This window comes from Tympanuchus pallidicinctus, unplaced genomic scaffold (assembly GCF_026119805.1).
Source record: "Tympanuchus pallidicinctus isolate F22 unplaced genomic scaffold, pur_lepc_1.0 scaffold2, whole genome shotgun sequence".
In the NCBI taxonomy this organism is placed as follows: domain Eukaryota; kingdom Metazoa; phylum Chordata; class Aves; order Galliformes; family Phasianidae; genus Tympanuchus; species Tympanuchus pallidicinctus.
Genome location: NW_026294721.1, coordinates 2039595 through 2057032, shown reverse-complemented (window position 1 = coordinate 2057032; position 17438 = coordinate 2039595). Strand labels below are relative to the sequence as shown.

Here is a 17438-nt window from a genome sequence, read left to right as displayed (position 1 = left end):
AAAGAAGAGAGGAATCTATGATTTAATTTATGTTGTAACCGTTAGCTTTACCTTATACTTTAACTCACAAGCTAGAGGCTATGACAGGATTATTAAAAGCTCTTGGCTTTATCATTATCAATTGTGTAGAAGTACATTTAACCCAGCTTTCACTGCACTGCATATTCCAATATCTGTTCTCAGATGTACAGGCCTAACTACTGAGAGAAAGGCAAAGAAGATTGGGCTAACTACTGAGAAAGGCAAGGAATAAGATGCCCAAAGAAGCTGTGGATGCCCCATCATTGTCCTCTGACAACAAACAAATGGGATCTGAAATTAACACTACTTATTCTCATTACTCCATGCCACAAACAATCCACAACCTGACTCCGATTCATCCCTTTTCCTTCCACTGCTTGGCCTCTCCTGCTCCAATTATTAATATTGGAAATCTACACATTCATTCCTTGCAGTAAATTGTTGTCTTTGCCATAGCTAGCCCCACAAAGCCACTTCTGTTTGGGTTTAGTTTAAATTAAGATGCAACAGAGGCAATCAAATCTGTTATCAAACTGGGCTATCAGGAGCAAGCTAACCACACAAATACAGAACTATCCTTCCAGACTCATTTTCCATTGGGAAAGGCACATGCACTGTGCTACAAGCATGCAGTACAGATACACTTTGAGGCACACAGGTTTGAATGACAGCTGCTTCCATTGCAGTGGGCTGCAAGACAGCAGCATTATGACTAGTTTGAAGTTGTGCAACACAAGCCAAACTCTTCTAAGTCACATCGAAAGAACACAGTTCAGGGGCTTCAGTCATTCGGAGAATTACTTTGTAGCTCATGAAAAGCATCTCCCCAGCAATCTTTGGTCATCAGAAAATATTATAGATGTTGACTTTCTCAAAGGAGATGACCTCCTTTGAGTATTCCACTAACCACTGAGAATCATTACTCAGCCAAACCCAGCCAGCGTAGGCAGCTGGCTAACAGCTCTGTCCCCACAGTGCAGTGCAGCCCACATGGAACCCATGAATAAGGGACCTACATACACAGCGTGGGCTGCAATTCTGGTAGGAAAGTCAAGGCATTTATTGCTTTCCTCTTTGCTTTCTGTCTGTACCAACCTGCAAGTAATTTAGTAATTTAGGTGCCTTACCCCACCCAAGCTAGAGGAAGAAATTAGTCTGACTTAGATCCACTTGCAATGGTTGGAGATTTGAATATTCAGTTACTATCCCTGTCTGTATTAAATGACTCCTCCCTACCTGGACATGCAAGGAAATAAAGCTAAGCCTAACAACTACAGAAAGGATAATTAAAGGCTACCGAGGTTCTGATCCTAATGCCACAGTTTTTGCCTTCCCCCTTTCCCCCCCCATTACTCTGTAAGAGATTTTGATACTGGCACAATATGACAGCTCAGCACAGGCAGCACAAACCGTGGGCTACAATTTTACCCTTGAAGCTCAGGTTAGATGGAAAACAGAAAACCTTCATGCTAACCACAACTCCAAAGCCTGCAAGGGTTGCACTGAGCCCATTTCTTAACATCAGCAGAACTGGCTCCTGACAGGCAGAGTACTGCAGTGCTAACAGCAGCTCCTACCTGACACCATTTCTATGTCTGTGGCAGTAACACTGGCAGTGAAAAAAATCCTCTTCAGCTTAGATGTCTAGAAGCCTTCTAAAGCAACAAGAACACTCACAAGTCAAGACGGAAGAAACTAGACTGGCTTGTTCTCAGTATGTCTCTCTACACCAGCAAATAACTTCACTCTTCAGCCATGAGTGCCCCAACTGGTCCTGCACTGCACAGCCCTGCATGCATTCTGGGCACTTTTCTCATGCGAGTCAACTCACTTTTGTAACACAGAACTGAGCTGTGGTTGTTGGGACAACCTGCTATTTCAATAGGTTAAAGGGAGGCAGCAATGACACAGCTAAAACAGCCTCTGCCCAGAGGAGACAAATCCTAGAGGATATTCCAGGATTATGCCACGTGGCCACAGAGTGGGCTTCAAAACATGCCATTCAGCCTTCTTCAAGGGAAGAAGCAACTAGGGGGGAAACTAGGGACAGATGCTTCATTCCACAGCTATACTATCAATGCCTACATGCAGTCTCCAAAGGCTGTGTTACTGCTGCATAGCAGTGCTCAGGCACTTGGAAAAGCCATCCCAGCATATGAATGGGAGACAAACCAAAAATATGTGGAAGTACAAAACAGAAGAAAAGAGCAAGAAGTTGTTTCAATATGAAAAAGATTAAAAAATAGAAGAAATGTCATTTCAAAGAAAGCCTCATGCAAGAGCTGCAACGCTTGCATCTGATATACAGAAGGCTGCAAAAGAATTATTTATAAAGCCCAATGACACAGCCTCACAGTGACAAAATAAGAGAAGTCATTTGCTTTGACAGCCCACTTTCAGCCTTCGGCATGAAAAACTTTTGATGTCTGGAGTTTAAGGAAAAAGCTTTTTTGATTTCATTTTCTTTGCAGGATGTTATCATATGGAAAGAAAGAACCAAAGTTGAAGAGTTCAGGCCTGTCAGTTTTCCATTTGCACAACTGTTAGACATAATTAACTTGGAGAGCATGTTTACCTGCCAACATAAGTGGAAAATGCTTCCTACAAACTGCATGACAAGAAAGCCAAGAGAAAGTGCAATTATCCCCCAATTATGGCATCGCTCAGATGAGTGCTCACCACTTCTCGCTAGTCTAGGCCAAAACCATTACCTGGATCCCCTCTGCAAACTCAAGTGAAGCAAGGCCCACTTCTATTAATACCTGAGTAGAAACCTTCAAAATTTAACCTACTATCTGAGAGCAAAAGGAACTCAGTTAGAATCATGGTGATACCATCTTTGTGGAGTAACAGATGTGTGAAGTTTCACCAGAAGAGTGAGTGGGATGTGTGTGGTATAGAAAAGTGTTATTTATCACCATTTTCTTGCCTATAACCACACTAAAGAAGTGTAGCTGTTAACTGCAGATCCTGCACAGGACCAATGGACTCGTTGCCAACAATCTGCTGGCAGGCAGAAGAAATGCTGCAGTCAGCAGCGATCTCAGCTAATTGGGCTTGATCCTGATCATCAATCAGATGGTTTCTCAGAAAGTAAACTCCAGATTTTGCAAAGGTTACATTAGGGAATTAATGCTTCCCACCATTGCTTGTAGAGCAAGGTGATGATTCTATTTACCTCAATTTCACCTGCATGTCTAAGAGGAAATACAAAAGGCAGCTTCTGTGAAGCAAGAAGAGAAGCTGTAAAGACAAACAGAACAGGGTCAAGCTGCATATGGTTCCCAATCTATTAAAATGAACACTTTTCTTCAGGAGCCAATTGTACCCCAGCATCTGCTGCTGAGGCCCAGTTTAACGCCTGGAAGCTGAACCGCACCAAGCATTACCTTCCACCCATTCCTCTGCCTGCTGTGCTCTCCTCTGGGCCATCATCCGGTTCCCCAGGTTCCTCCGGCGCCTCGGCATCCCATCGCCCCGCTCTTCAGCATAGGGCTGAGGTCTGACCCCTGCAGCCACATCTTGCTGGTGCTCCTCATCAGCTGCAGAAGAGAAATAAAACCAATGAGAGCTGTTATCCTTGCCAGTCAGTTTTTGCAACCAGAAGCACAGTACTAACGACATGATACATACAGCGCTGTCTCTGTTCCACCACATTGATTCAGATTACAGGTCTGCCAATAAATCTGCATACAGAAGGAGAGCAGAAGTCTGCCTACATCTTCAAAGGTCACTCATCGCCAATATACTTGTCACTCCCTGCATATACTTGCTGCTAATTAAGACTGGAGCAATATAACAGGAACAGTTGAAAGATGGTACAGGAGGAAGCAATGGACTGTGGGCTTGGTTCAGAAGTTCTCTCAGAACCCCCTCCCTCCAGTTTCTCCTCGAGATCTCCATGATCCCAGTGTTACCAACTACAGCAGCCATGCCAGAACAGTGATGATAATCCCAGATTATCCTCGATAGCTGCTTTGCATATTCCTTTGATAACTGCACATTCTGTTGATAAGAGAAGCTCGTATTTGTGCATGTTGTTACTTGCTCAATCCTGCAAAGTATTAAACACTCTGACCCTCATACAGCTCAGTATTCAAAATGTCTCTGAAAACCACAGAACTCCTCGTTTATTTAAACCGAGGACACATTTTTGGGCTTTGCTGGATTATGTGGTGTCCCAGCAGGAGCATAAAGTGCTCTCTACGCTCTGCCAAATCTCTAGCAGCCTCTGATCCAAACAATGCCTTCCTAAATAAAACTACCATTAGCATATCTGTCATCAGAAAATAACATTCATTATGACTACATCTACATGACGATCAAAGGTGTGCTTGCAGCTCATCCCAGTATACTTCAATTAGCTTCAAAGCAGCCAACTTCAGTGCTAATAACAACATAGCTGCAGCAGCACCGAGCTCAGAGCGAGCAGGGGAAGTATTGGGCCAGCAAAGCTATTTGCAGTTCAGGCCTGCTGCAACAATGCTGTTAGCAGACCCCCAGGAAGCTCTGAGCACAAACACACGCTGTGACATTTTGAATTGAGTCACTGCTGTCACCCTCCTGTTCTCATCCACTCTTTCTGTCTGGGGACCAAACCAGAGCTGTAATAAATGACAGCACACAGGCTCTAGCAATCAGATAACTGCTTCAGGACTTGCCCGGGCTTATTTGTAGTGTGATGATGCTTATTCTGAAGGCTATTCAGCAGAGAAGGAAGCATTGTACTGCACAATAGCAGTTCACTTACTGAGAACGTTACTGAGTGCCAGAAATATTCTTAGTCTGCAAAAAGACTTTTTATACAGATGCAATATTCCTCTCCATAAATTATTGAGACACCCTGCAATTCAAACCTTGGCATCCCTCCAGCTGAAAGCTTCGATGTGTCTACCTCAGTATTTTCCAAAGGTGGTTCTGCACAGCAAATCACCTGTGAAGCTCTAACGTCCATTCATTCTGAGGCTTGGTTTTGGTTTCTATCGTCCTGTGAAACAGAGACTGCTTTGCATTTTATGAAAGAGGAATCTATTTATGAGCCACGTATTCATTTCAAGCTGACATTTTTAACCCTTCACAGAGAAGCATATGTGAATGAAGCTATCCTGTTTCCTCAGATTAATTCTCTCCGAGTGACACGGCAATATCTCAAAGCTGACTACTTTTAATGGGGCTCAGAAAATAGTGAAACAACAGAATCTGACCTATGCAATAGTCAAATCCATGAGGCAGCTGTTGGACAGTACTTATCTTTTCAGATCTCCAAAGTATTCAGACAATTAACAGAAGACACCTAGACATAATAGGTTGTAATTTAGCAGAAAAAGATACACTTTACTGTATCTCTTTCTTTCCCACTGCCCTCAGCTTAGCTTTGCAAAGCATTCAGCTGGAAATCATCCAGGAAACATGATGTTTATTCCTTGCATATCCATCCATCCCTCATGAGAGGGAGGAGAAAAGAATCACCTCATCTACATGCAACGTGCCTATACCTGCAGTTTGTCTGGGGTCAAAGATGTGTCTGTGCAGCTCAGGACTCACCTGCTCCTTCCAATTTCTAGGAATTTAATGTGCTCTCCTTCTCTTTTCACTCCCTCCTGCTCTGGAAATAACAGACTGAGCAGAGGTATGACTGGTGGTTGCAAACAGCACAGAGAATAGACTTAAAAACCACCTTACTCATATTCTCAGAACCGGATTGACTGTCAGATTTGGGGTCAGGCATGATTTTCTGTCAGGTCAGGCCCTGGTGTTTTTCACCCCCCTTCTGCAGCACAGGGTGTGGTTCAGCTGCTGTGATTATCTGGATATATCTCAGTTCATTTTCCTGTAGCTGCAGAGGTCTCAGACTGAGCGGCACCCCAGGCTAGCCAGTTCATGCATAGATTAGTCACACAAGAACTAATTAGGCTTGATACAGAGCCATCCAAGTGAAATTCAATGACCAACATTATATAGGTCAGACAAATTGATCCGGGAGTTGCTTGGCGGTTTGCAGAGTAGCAGGGCAGAAGAAATTAATTAGATAAAGCCTTCAATTAACAGGCAACACAAACAAAAACTTAAAGAGACGTCTGGAAAACGGATGCAGCTTCAAAGCTTGGTTAGCTTTTTATTCTAAGCTTTAAGATCTCTGCTCTCAGCTTTCCAAAAGGCCAAGGAGCCAAAAAACAGGAACAAAAACCTCATTTCAGTGAACAGGTTTGCTGCCACACTGAGAGCTCTGCATTTTCAGAGACATCAGCACAGTGCAGAGGCAGTAACATTATTTCACACAGTTGCTGCGAGTCTGCACTTAATCAGAGCTCTTAGAGAAACAGCTCTGTTCTCTGAGTTCTGCTCTCTTTCCTAATCTGGATGTGAAGCACCACTGTCATATCACTACAATGAATACTGTGAAATCTTTCGGCATCTTGGCTTTCTAGGACCTGATTTTACAACCTCCATGTAGAAACCTGCTCCTTTCTGAAACTATGCAAACTTCCACTTGCTCAGAGCAAATACATTTTTCCCTGATAAGCAATCTTTTGCCTATCACAGCACGTTACCTTCAGTTCTATCAGATAAGCACGTCCATCAGTGTAACACCTGGGCTGGCTAAGTTTCGAGGCAGTCTTCAAGACAGCAGGGAGAGCAGAGCTCCACCTGCTGCACCCTTAAGCACCAGCTATGCTTTCCTCAGCATTTACAGCATCCTTCACCTTCCTGCAAACCCATCCTGTGAAATTCAATGAGAAAGTGACTCAAAATGCAACAGGTGGAATTTTACTCGGTGTTCCTGAAGAAGCACTTTTGCTTATCTCACCAGAGCCCGTTTCCAAACATTTAAGCTACACGTGTGTCAAACTCAGCAACGCTGCCTTTTTTCTACCCTCAGCAGAACAAGCTCAGGCATGAGCTTGCTGGAACCTTGCTGCCTGAAGTGACCTTTCTCTGGAAATACAAAGTCACAGCAGTTACCTGATGGCCGGCCCCTGAAATGATGAGCAGCCTATTTTTGAAGATGTTAAAGGGTAATTCCGCAAGTGAGAGCATAAAGAGTCCTCATTCCTCAAGTCACAGTCTAAGAAGGGAGGTCCCTAAGGTCAAGTTTCCCTTGTTTCAAGTTCTTTCCATGCAATAGGATACATTTAGTAGCAGGACCGCAGCAGCTTCCTTTCCTATCTAAGACAAAGGAAAACTAATTCCCCTTGAAGACTTAATCTTGCAGAAATCCAAATACATTTAACCTCAGCGGTTGTGAAAAATAATTTGTTGTGCAAGGAGAATGAAGTCATCCCCACACACTGAAATGCCATAGAGGAGTTTTTACTGATAGAAAACAGGCTGTCAATTTTCTTCAAGCAGAGAGTAAAATAGGGCAAGACCAATTATGTCACAGAGATGACGCTGAAGAAGCAACTTCAAAACAATTACATTATTCTCAATATAAACTAATTGTAACCAGACTGCTCAAAAATAGCAAGGAAGCTTCCTGAGGAGTCAGATAATTTAAAACAACAGTTCGGGCTTCAATTTAGTTAGGATTTTATAAGCTTGAGAGGGAGAGAAAGAGAAATCCTCCCCAACCTCACAGCTTATGATTTGTGCAAGTTATAACACAAGTCAAGCTCAGGAAATAATTCATCTCCAGCAGTTTCATTTCATGGGGCAGGAATCACACAATTTTCCCAAATTAGCTCTGAGCAACAAGGAATAAAGATGATCAGAGGGATGACCACCACTCCTATGAAGAAAGGTTGAGGAAACTGGGCTTGTTTAGCTTGGAGAAGGCTCTGGGGAGACCTCATTGTGACCTTCCAGTACTTGAAGGGAACATACAAACAGGAGGGGGAACGCCTGTTTATGAGGGTGGATAGTGGGGGAATGGTTTTAAACTGAGACAGGGGAGGTTTAGGTTGGATATTAGGAGGAAGTTTTTCACAGAGGGTGGTGAAGCACTGGAACAGGTTGCCCAAGGAGGCTGTGGATGCCCCATCCCTGGAGGCATCCAAGGCCAGGCTGGATGTGGCTCTGGGCAGCCTGGTCTGCTGGTTGGTGACTCTGCTTCTAGTTGATCAGTATGGACTCTTTATGACTCTGTGCTTGCACTAACAGTATTTTCTCCCCACGGAAGAAAAAAGCAACACGATTAAAGCTACCTGACTCCCCACAGCAGAAAGAGAAACAACCAATACCAAAACCAACTCCCAGTGCTGAGCTCCCCAGTTCCAGGCAGGCAGGAAACTGCTGGAGAGAGCCCAGCAGAGTGCCAACTATGGCAATGGGCAGCTGGATGAGAAAAGGCTGGGAGCCCTGGGGGTATTCACCTGGAGAAGAGAAGGCTGCGAGGGATCTGATCAGTGCTTATCAATATTAAAAGAGTGGGTGTCAAGCAGAAGAGTCCAGGCTGTTTTCAGTGGTTCCCAGCGGGCACAAAGCGGAGCCCAGGAAGTTCTATAGAAGGGGGGAGAAGCGGGGGGGGGGAAGGAGGGGAGTTGTACTGCGGGGATCTCCAGCCACGCAGAGGTGGAAATGCTGCATCATCCCATCCCCAAACGGAGCTGCGTGCTCAGCGCTGGGATGGCCGGGAGAGGAACGGGTGAACCGTGCCTATTGCAGGGAAGGCCCGAGGCGAGGCCTCACCCCACACCCCCCCCCCCCCCATACACACAGTGTTACCATGGAGATGCCCCCCTTCCCTCGCCCCCAGCGGAGAGGAGAACCAGAGCTCTGGGCTGCGAATCCGACCGTACCGCCCCAACCCACCTGCCGGAACCGAGCGGCTGAAGCGGGTGGCGAAGAAGAGAAGGACGGCGAGCAACGCGGCCACAACGGCGAGAAGCACCGCGTCCATCCTGAGCGCCGGCACGGCCCGCCCCGCCGCAACCACAGCGCCCGGGGAGAGGGGGGAGGCAGAAGGGGAAGGGAGGGGGCGGCACTTGGTACGTTCCGCTCCGCTCCGCCCCGCGCGGGGTGGAGGCGCTTCAGGCGGAGGGCGGGCGCGCGGTGGCGAGTCTGTGGGTGGTTATCGTTGCTCTGATCCAACCTAATCGTGCCGTGGGTTGGAAGGGATCCCAAGGGTCATGAAGTTCCAACCCTCTGCCACAGGCGAGGCCACCAACTCCACATCTGGCACTCGCCCAGGCTGCCTAGGGCTCCATCCGACCTGGAATGAAGCACCCACAGTCACTCATGGCGGCTGTTCCAGCACCTCACCACTCTGTGAAGAACTTTCCCCTGATATCCAATCTAAACCTTCCCTCCTTGAGCTTAACATCTTCCCCCCTTGTCTTATCGCTATCTACCCCTTATCAGACAGGGAGCTGTTGGAGAGGGACCAGAGGAGAGCCACAAAGATGATCAGGGGACTGAAGCACCTCCCTATGAAGACAGGTTGAGGGAGCTGGGCTTGTTCAGCATGGAGAAGAGAAGGCTGCGGGGTGACCTCATTGCAGCCTGCAGTACCTAAAGGGAGCCTGCAGACAGGAGGGGAGTCAACTCTGTGAAAGGGTTGATAACAGCAGGACAAGGGGAAATGGTTTGAAGTTGAGGGAGGGGAGATTGAGGTTGGATGTGAGGGGGAAGTTCTTGACAGAGAGAGTGGTGAGGTGCTGGAACAGCTGCCCAGAGAGGCTGTGGATGCCCCGTCCATCCCTGGAGGTGTTCAAGGCCAGGTTGGATGGGGCCCTGGGCAGCCTGGGCTGCTATGAAATGTGGAGGTTGGTGGCCCTGCATGTGGCAGAGGGTTGGAGCTTCATGATCTTTGAGGTCCCTTCCGACACTGGCCATTCTATGATTCTGTGGTTCTGTAGTTGGGTTTGATGATCTTGGAAGTCTTTTCCAACCTTAATGATTCCATGACTCTTCAGTGGTGCTCTCTGAGTTGAGCAATTCAAGCTGAAGCTCTGAAATCTCCCTCCTCCTCCACCCCCAAATCACAGCCTAAAGCATAAAGGGATATTTCAGGCCTCAAATTGCCTCCATGTGACCAGACAGCAGCTGGGCAAGCCAGGGAAGGTGCCAGGAGCTCCTGGTGGCTTTTCTGGCTCCATCTTTCCCAGCTGCAGCCTCACCCCCATCCTTTCCAGGACTGAATGAGCCCAGAGCTGGACTTCTGTTTGCCCAGAACAGAGCATCATTTTCACACTTTGACAAGGACTGATTGCATTAAAAGGCCTTGGAGGATGGAGACTCCTCAGGCACGAGGGAGCCCAAACTGCCAGCTTTCTCTGGTGTTCAAGGCCAGATTGGATGGGGCCCTGGGCAGCCTGGTCTGGTATTAATGTGGAGGTTGGTGTCCCTACATGTGGCAGGAGGTTTGGAGATTCATGATCCTTCCAACCCTGGCCATTCTGTGATTCTGTGATACCCAAGTCAAAAGTTGATTCCCCTCCTTTCTATGACCCCGTTTTGAATACTGGAAGGCTGCAATGACGTCTCCCCACAGCCTTCTCCAGGCTGAACAAACCTGTCTTCATGTGCTCAGCCCTCTGACATCAATGCTGCTGTCCTGCCATAGTGGAGCATCCCAATGACAGGGCAGGTGTGGGGGTCCTGCACCTGGGGAGGAAAGATAGCAGGATGCATCAGTACAGACTGGGGGCTGAGCTGCTGGAAAGGAGCCCTGTGAGAAGGGTCCTCCAGAGGTCCCTTCCAACCCAAGCCATTTTATGATTCTCAGTGTGACAGCCCAAAGCAGTCTGGGTGCTCAAATGCCCTGCAGCAACACACCAGCACAGAGCAAGTAAAATGTATCCAGACAGAAGCATTATTGCAGTGATTTTACTTTTGTTTGTTTGTTTGATTGCCTAACTTGCTGTCATTTCTGCTCTGCTTGTTAGCAGTAGGCTACTGTAAAGGGAGCTGGTTGCTCCTGGATGCTGTCATCATCCAGCTAATGGCCTTGGTCTGCAGCCAGCCCTTGTTTGTACGAGTGGTACAGCTTTTATTTACTTACTTGATCCTTACAGCCTTTAATAGCATGGTCATGTTAAAGATGTGCTGTCATCTGAGCCATGGTGGGATGCAGAGGTAGAAGATGATTTTTTTCCTGTAGGTGTCACCATTAAGCCATATAGAAATAGCTTCAACTCTGCAGGAGATGAAACAGTGACTCAGTTGCTCAGCTCGGTTTGGTTGTGCCACCTGGGTCTTCCTTAGAACCATGTTACATCCCTGGGGCTCTATCTCTCAGATGCCTTTCTATATTTTCCCTTGTTTAGATCTGTGAAAGTCGCTCTGGTTCCTTTAATGAGCAAAGCATTCCTCTGGTTTCTTTCATATTCAAACGGCTTTGAGGCTGACTCCCTACCAAGGCGCTAGGAAAACCTACATGAATTAGGAGGGCAGTGTGAAGGCTGTGATGAGCTGTGGGTGTTAGCGAGTTAACCTCATCCCACTCAGTGCAAATACTGCACTACAGTGGGAATGAAGCAATCCCAAATCTGCAAACCCAAGCGTTTTCCTCATTGCTTGATCCTGACGCTGACAGTTTTTGGGCCAGGAAAGAAATGTGCCCTGAGCCCTGTGGCCAGCTGGCACAAAATGCCCTCTTCCTTTCTGGTCTTGGAAAGCATCTCGCTTTCCAGAAGAAGGTGACTGGATGTGAGCTGGCTGCTGGGAGGTATTCTTGGACTGTTCCGTAGCTGGGAATTATCTAGGAAAAAGCAAATGAGCACCCAAATTTGTCCCAGGGAACTTGCTCACAGTTTTCTTGCATGGATGATTATTTTCCAGTGCTTCAGCGTGCCCAGATTTACAGTATAGATGTAACTTTTGTGTAACAATATATTTACATGGTGAAACAACACTTTTCTGTGCCTGCTCCCCTGCCACTTGGATATGTACCTTTGGTATTCTTCCAAACACTCACCCATAAATGTGTTAGCGAATGGATGCATTTCTGCATCCACTCCTTTGTGCCAGCACCTTCCAGGAAGCACTCAGAATGGCAGGATCAGATGGTGGGAGGTCTCCCATCAGTGTGCCAGAAATGCTGTGTGCATTGAAAGAGCTACAGATGTATTTTATTGATACAATGATATGTGGGAGTGACCAACTGGGACTGGGGTGAACCAAGTTTTAGCTCAGCACCTCCTCCAAGCATCTAAAGAGCCACAGCTCCAATATGAGCTAAGCTTGCGTTCTGTTTGCATTTGTTTCTTGTGCTGGAGTTACAGAAATTTTCATGTGCACAGGTCAGTGTGTCAGGGCTTTGCTGCAGAGCAGAGCTGCAGCCCTGAATGTGGCTCTGGGCAGCCTGGTGTGGTAATTGGCTGCACATTGGGTTGAAACTAGATGATCACTGTGGTCCTTTTCAACCCAGGCCATTTTATTATTCTATGAACTCATTTCTCACCCTGGGACAGTTCCTATTCATCTTCCTTCTTTAGAGTCCATGGCATGTCAAGAGGTGCTCTAGGTTTGAAGCCATCACAAGGTTTGCCTGATGGTGTTCATTTCTGCTCTGAAGATCTGAGTGCCTGCTCATCCCAGCTGCTTCTGGGACAGATATCAGATATTCCCAGCTGCTGTCTGGGGCAGATATGCACCTGAGTGGTGCAGGCAGTAAGATCTGGAGATCAGCTCAGGGCCTCTTTTTCCTTAAAAGCTGGGGGAAGATCTGAGCCAAATAATGCCATAAAAATAGAAATCTAAAAGCAACCCAGTGAGGCTCAAGATTTCCTTGAGCGAGTCTTCAAAAGTGTTTGGAGGTGGAGACTGCTGAGCTTATAGGGGATTAAAGACAACACATTCGTGAAGCAAAATCTGTAGGACTGAAATTCCGAGGCTCTCCTCCTGTGTAGCTGCAGAGGAGGATTTACCTTTGTGGTGTGACTCAGCCCAGCAGGCAGGGCGCTGGGTTAAGCTGTGTGAGCAGTGTGGGTGAGAAATGATTCTCCACCATTTCTTGGTGTGTACTGAAGCAAAACCAAGACCTTAATGAAGCCGTGCAGGGTGTGCAGGTTTATATGTCCTGCCCCATAACTGGGGCTGTCCCTGCTTAGTGCATTAAATCTCCTGGTTCAGGAGTTTGACTAGGGCTATGTGAATGTCCTTCTACCTATTTGTGCTCTTTTATTCATATCTTCTGGCTGTAAATTGTACAGCACGGCTCCTAGATGAAGTTTCATGGAAACAGAGGCATTCCCAAAAAAGAGCCACAGTTGCAGGCTTGTGCTTCTTGCTGGGAATCACTCACAACTAATGCCATGCAACTCAACCGAGCTCCCTCAACACCAGGGAAGTTACTGTTCTGTGCCTGGCATTTTGTGGCTGAACATCGGAGATAAAATCATTGAGTCAGACCTGGGGAAGACAGCCATGACACAAACAGCAGTGTTATTAACCTCCAGTAGCTGCTATCGTTCTGGATATCTTTCAACCAGTGTGGCTGCGGTGGCACAGCCGCTTCCCCCCCAGCCTGGCCTGCCAAGCTGTTTGTTCCTGCTTTAATGAGCTTCCTGTATCTTTTCAAAATGTAAATCGTAACTGCTTTAGAAGGCATTAGTTAAGAAGTCTGTCACTGCAGCCGCGGTTTAATTTCATCTGTCGGTTCACTTGTTTCAATTAAAACCCATTTAATTAAAAAAGCTGTCTTGTTCTCAGGGCATTCATTTCCATCTGAAGCTGAGGGGTGACAAAGCTGTGACTCAGATGGCAGTGTGAGTGGCCGCTGGTGCTTAATAGCACTGCGATCGAAGTGGTGGAAAAAGTGACTCTATGATTTTAGGTGGTCTTGTGTGGCACTGGAAATGGTCCTTATGGGTCCCTTCCGTCCCTGGAGGTGTTCAAAGCCAGGTTGGATGGGGCCCTGGGCAGCCTGGTCTAGTATTAACTTAGAGGTTGGCAGCCCTGCTTGTAGTGATGGGGTTGGAGATTCATGATCCTTGAGGTTCCTTCCAACCAGGGCCATTCTGTGATTGGGGTATTCTGTGACTCCATACCTACCAGCACTAAGGAAAAGAGAAGCAGTGATGTCAAAATATGGCTCTATTCCTGCTGCACTCAGGCACACTGGAGAAATCCAGGGCAACCTGCCCTGACCTTTCCTGTGCACAACCCTGCTAGAGGAGTATGGTTGCTGTAAAGCAGCAATATATCTTGAATTGACCCCAGGAGCTGATGGGAATTTGCAAATCTAATGTGATTACTGCTTGAGGTAAGGCTTTAGCTGCAAAAATATGTTTTTCTAGCCAAGTTACTTAGATCGAGTGTGCTTAGCTGGATTGCAAACTCCACTTAATGTGAGTGTTGCTCACCATTTAACATTTGGTTTCAGCATTAGCTGCTTGAGTCATAGCCTGCATTTCTCTTTCTGGATGCAACACATGAGCCGTTTTTGCTTTGCTTTGGCTGGAGGTGAAGTTCTGGTCCTCCTAGATGTTGCCTCTGGGGCAAAGTCTGGCTTCTCCTAAAGACTTCTTGCTTTTCACACCATTCCTCTGCCTTCCCATGGCCTCATGATGAAATGGGCCAGGGAATTTATCTTGCTTTCTGATAACTTTTTAACCAACAAAAGAAGTGTCTATAGAACAACAGCCTTACAGAAATACTGGTGTAACCTCAAAGTGTACTGTTTGCTTGAATTCATCTCCCTTTCAGTCCTCTTCAGCGAGGCTGAACAAACCCAGGTTCTGCAGTGCTTCTGGTGATGCCAGACTGCTCCACGCTTCTTTCTGCATCTGTCTGTCTGTCCTGAATAAGAACGAGTACCTGCATGAAGGGATAGAGTGCACCCTCAGCAGCTGATGGCTGGCCAGGAGCTAAGCAAACTGCATCACTGAGGTGGAATATTTGCTTTTCTTCTTTAACTACCTAAAGCTCTGAGAGCTGGCAGGCTGTCTCTCTCTCTCTCTGGGACTGATCTAAATAGATTATGTTGCTGGAGGGAGCTGGTTCCATTGAAAAGGTATTGTTTTTATTGGGAAAAACAGTCCTTAAAATCAGAGCTCTTTGCATGGGTGTCCAGCAGGATTGGGAGCTACTTGGAGTTTTCTGGTTCTGTGTTTATCCCTTGCCTTGCACATCTCAGCTGAATTGCCTGCTGTCTCCAATAAGTGGTGCTCCTCACTAGTGTTAATTTGGCAGTGTAGGGAAAAGAACAGAGCAACTGTCTGTGCTGTACCAGATCTATGGATACACGGGGGAACGTAAGGCTGTAAGGAATGTTAGGCTGAACTGGGCTTGGGGCACGTTTCATTGTGTACCTTGCTGCCTTCAATAGCCAACACAGCAGGGTTCCAGGGCTCATTTCAAGAATGTTTTGGAGGAGGAATCAAATCTTTCCCTGAAATATTGCCCTGTCTGCCTTCCTTGTGGGGTCAACTTAACAGGCTGCCCAAGGAGGCTGTGGATGCCCCATCCCTGCAGGCATTCAAGGGCAGGCTGGATGTGGCTCTGGGCAGCCTGGTCTGCTGGTTGGTGACCCTGCACATAGCAGGAGGGTTGAAACCAGATGAGCATCGTGGTCCTTTTCAACCCAGGCCATTCTATGATTCTATGATAACTTTCAACAATCAGAACGATCTTGAGGGCTCTGTAGCACATTTTGTTAGGAAACACAGCTTGCTCCCCACGGGTAGGTGGGAAAAGATGAGCACTGATGGATAGCCAGGGGCTACCAGGAGCCTTTTGCTGCCTCTGTATGTCTTACAGCATGCACTGAAATATGAAAGCCTGGAGCCTCTAAAAAAAAAAAGAACAGGGAATCCTAGGTACCGTTTGTGCCCACGTAGCAGCCACAAAAACACTTTTTCAGGGGTCTGTTTCTGCAGAGTTCTGTCTCCAGCAGAGGCCAAGCTGTTCAGAAACAACCTTTGCTCCAGGAAGGAAAAGAAGTTGAACTGGATCCCCTGGAGAGAGACACAAAAGCAGTGGTCTCACAAGAAGATTCACTGCAGTTCATCTGTCACTCAAAACCAAACGATTAAGGAAAACACAGGGTATGAGGTGAGGCAGTTTCCAGGTCTGTACTGGGGTTTAGAAGGGAAAGTTACTGCCAGGGTTTGAAATTACATTTTTCCTTTATTTTCTCAGCTCTGTTCCACACAAGATGACCCAGCAAAGGAAAACCCTGGTATTGAGACTTCATGATTTCTGGTTTGTTGAGAAATAAGTGCTTGGTGCCGGAAGCCATCAAATTCCACAGCATAGCACCCGATCCTGTTCTTGCCTTAATAAAACCATGAATTCTGAAAACAGAATCTGTGACAGCTCCATTGGCTGCCTGTATTCCTGTAATGGCTGGCCTTTCAGAGGGCTTTTTGCTACTTATTTTCTTTGTTGATATGCTGTTGTGAAAATGGAAACACGCCTGCCAGCAACAGCACTGAAGAATACCTACTTTCCCTGGTATGATTTTCAAAAATAACAAGTCCTTTGGGGCATATATGGGCTTGATCCGTTGTTTATTATGGGCTGTCGCTGGCTGGCGATGATGCAGGTATTTCCATTTGCTTTCATCTGATGGAAGGTAAATGTTTACCTGCTTGCTTTGCCTTTGGAAATCAGCTTTCTGAGGGATATTTCCTGTGACACATCTCTGGGGTTGAATCCACTGCTTGATGTTTGCTAGATTTGATTTCTGATTAGGCTACTCATCTGGTTGGTGATGGCTCACAATTAGCATGAGATGTGAGAAGAAGATGGAGGGGAACCTGCTGAATTTTAAGCATGACCCAAAAGATGTTTTCAGAAAGATACCAGGGGTTTATCTCAAGTTCCTGATGAAATCCATCCTAACTTTTCTGTCCGCAATACTGGAGAACACACAAAAAGATTTGGGAGGTCACAGTTCCACTCCCTGGACAATGGAGGGTTTCTCACCAGATGCCAGCAGGACTCAATGAGGTACTGTTTCCAGTAGCCAAACACATTGACATAGGAACTGAATGAATAATAGATGCAAGATCCCCAAGGATGAGTTCTCAAAGCTATGCTTAAGGAGTCCCAAAACAAGAGCAACCCATGCAATGTCATTGCAGAGCCAGGACACAACACAAATGGAAAGCAGCACAAGCATAATGTTTGCTGCCTGAGGCGTGTGTTTGTTGCAGGGGGCAGCCTGCATTTTTCTCCTTTGCCTCCAGAGGAGATTAATGATGAATCCATTCAGGATTATAACTAGGGTTATGGAGATGAGATCCAAGCTGACAGACACGTAGGTGATGAACTTCATGATTAAACTCCATGGAGAACTTAAACATATGCTGGTAGGCAAGCACTTAAAAGTTTCTTTAGAGGTCCTCTTGGCTGTAGAGTTGTGCTGAAAGTAGGGGATTTGGAAGACAGTGCTGAAGATCCAGCAGCAAGCAAGGATGCTGTTCATGCCCTTAGTGACTGATGAGCTTGGACCAGGGATGTCAAGTATGTGGATCTTTACCAAGTGAAGGAAACCTCTCCACTGTCCATATGCTGATCAGCCTCAGCAC

At 46.6% G+C, this 17438-nt stretch overlaps 1 protein-coding gene across 1 annotated transcript in view; it reads right to left on the bottom strand.

Moving 5' to 3' along the window:
- DDRGK1 (DDRGK domain containing 1) overlaps window positions 1–8914 on the bottom strand; it is a 29265-nt gene extending 20351 nt beyond the window's left edge. The window contains exons 1-2 of the mRNA XM_052681858.1: window positions 8773–8914; window positions 3411–3563 (exon numbers count right to left, since the gene is read on the bottom strand). Of these exons, the coding sequence (XP_052537818.1) occupies window positions 3411–3563; window positions 8773–8860 (241 nt within the window). The 5' untranslated portion in view covers window positions 8861–8914. The remainder of the gene's footprint in view (window positions 1–3410; window positions 3564–8772) is intronic.
- Between the last annotated feature and the right edge of the window lie 8524 nt (window positions 8915–17438).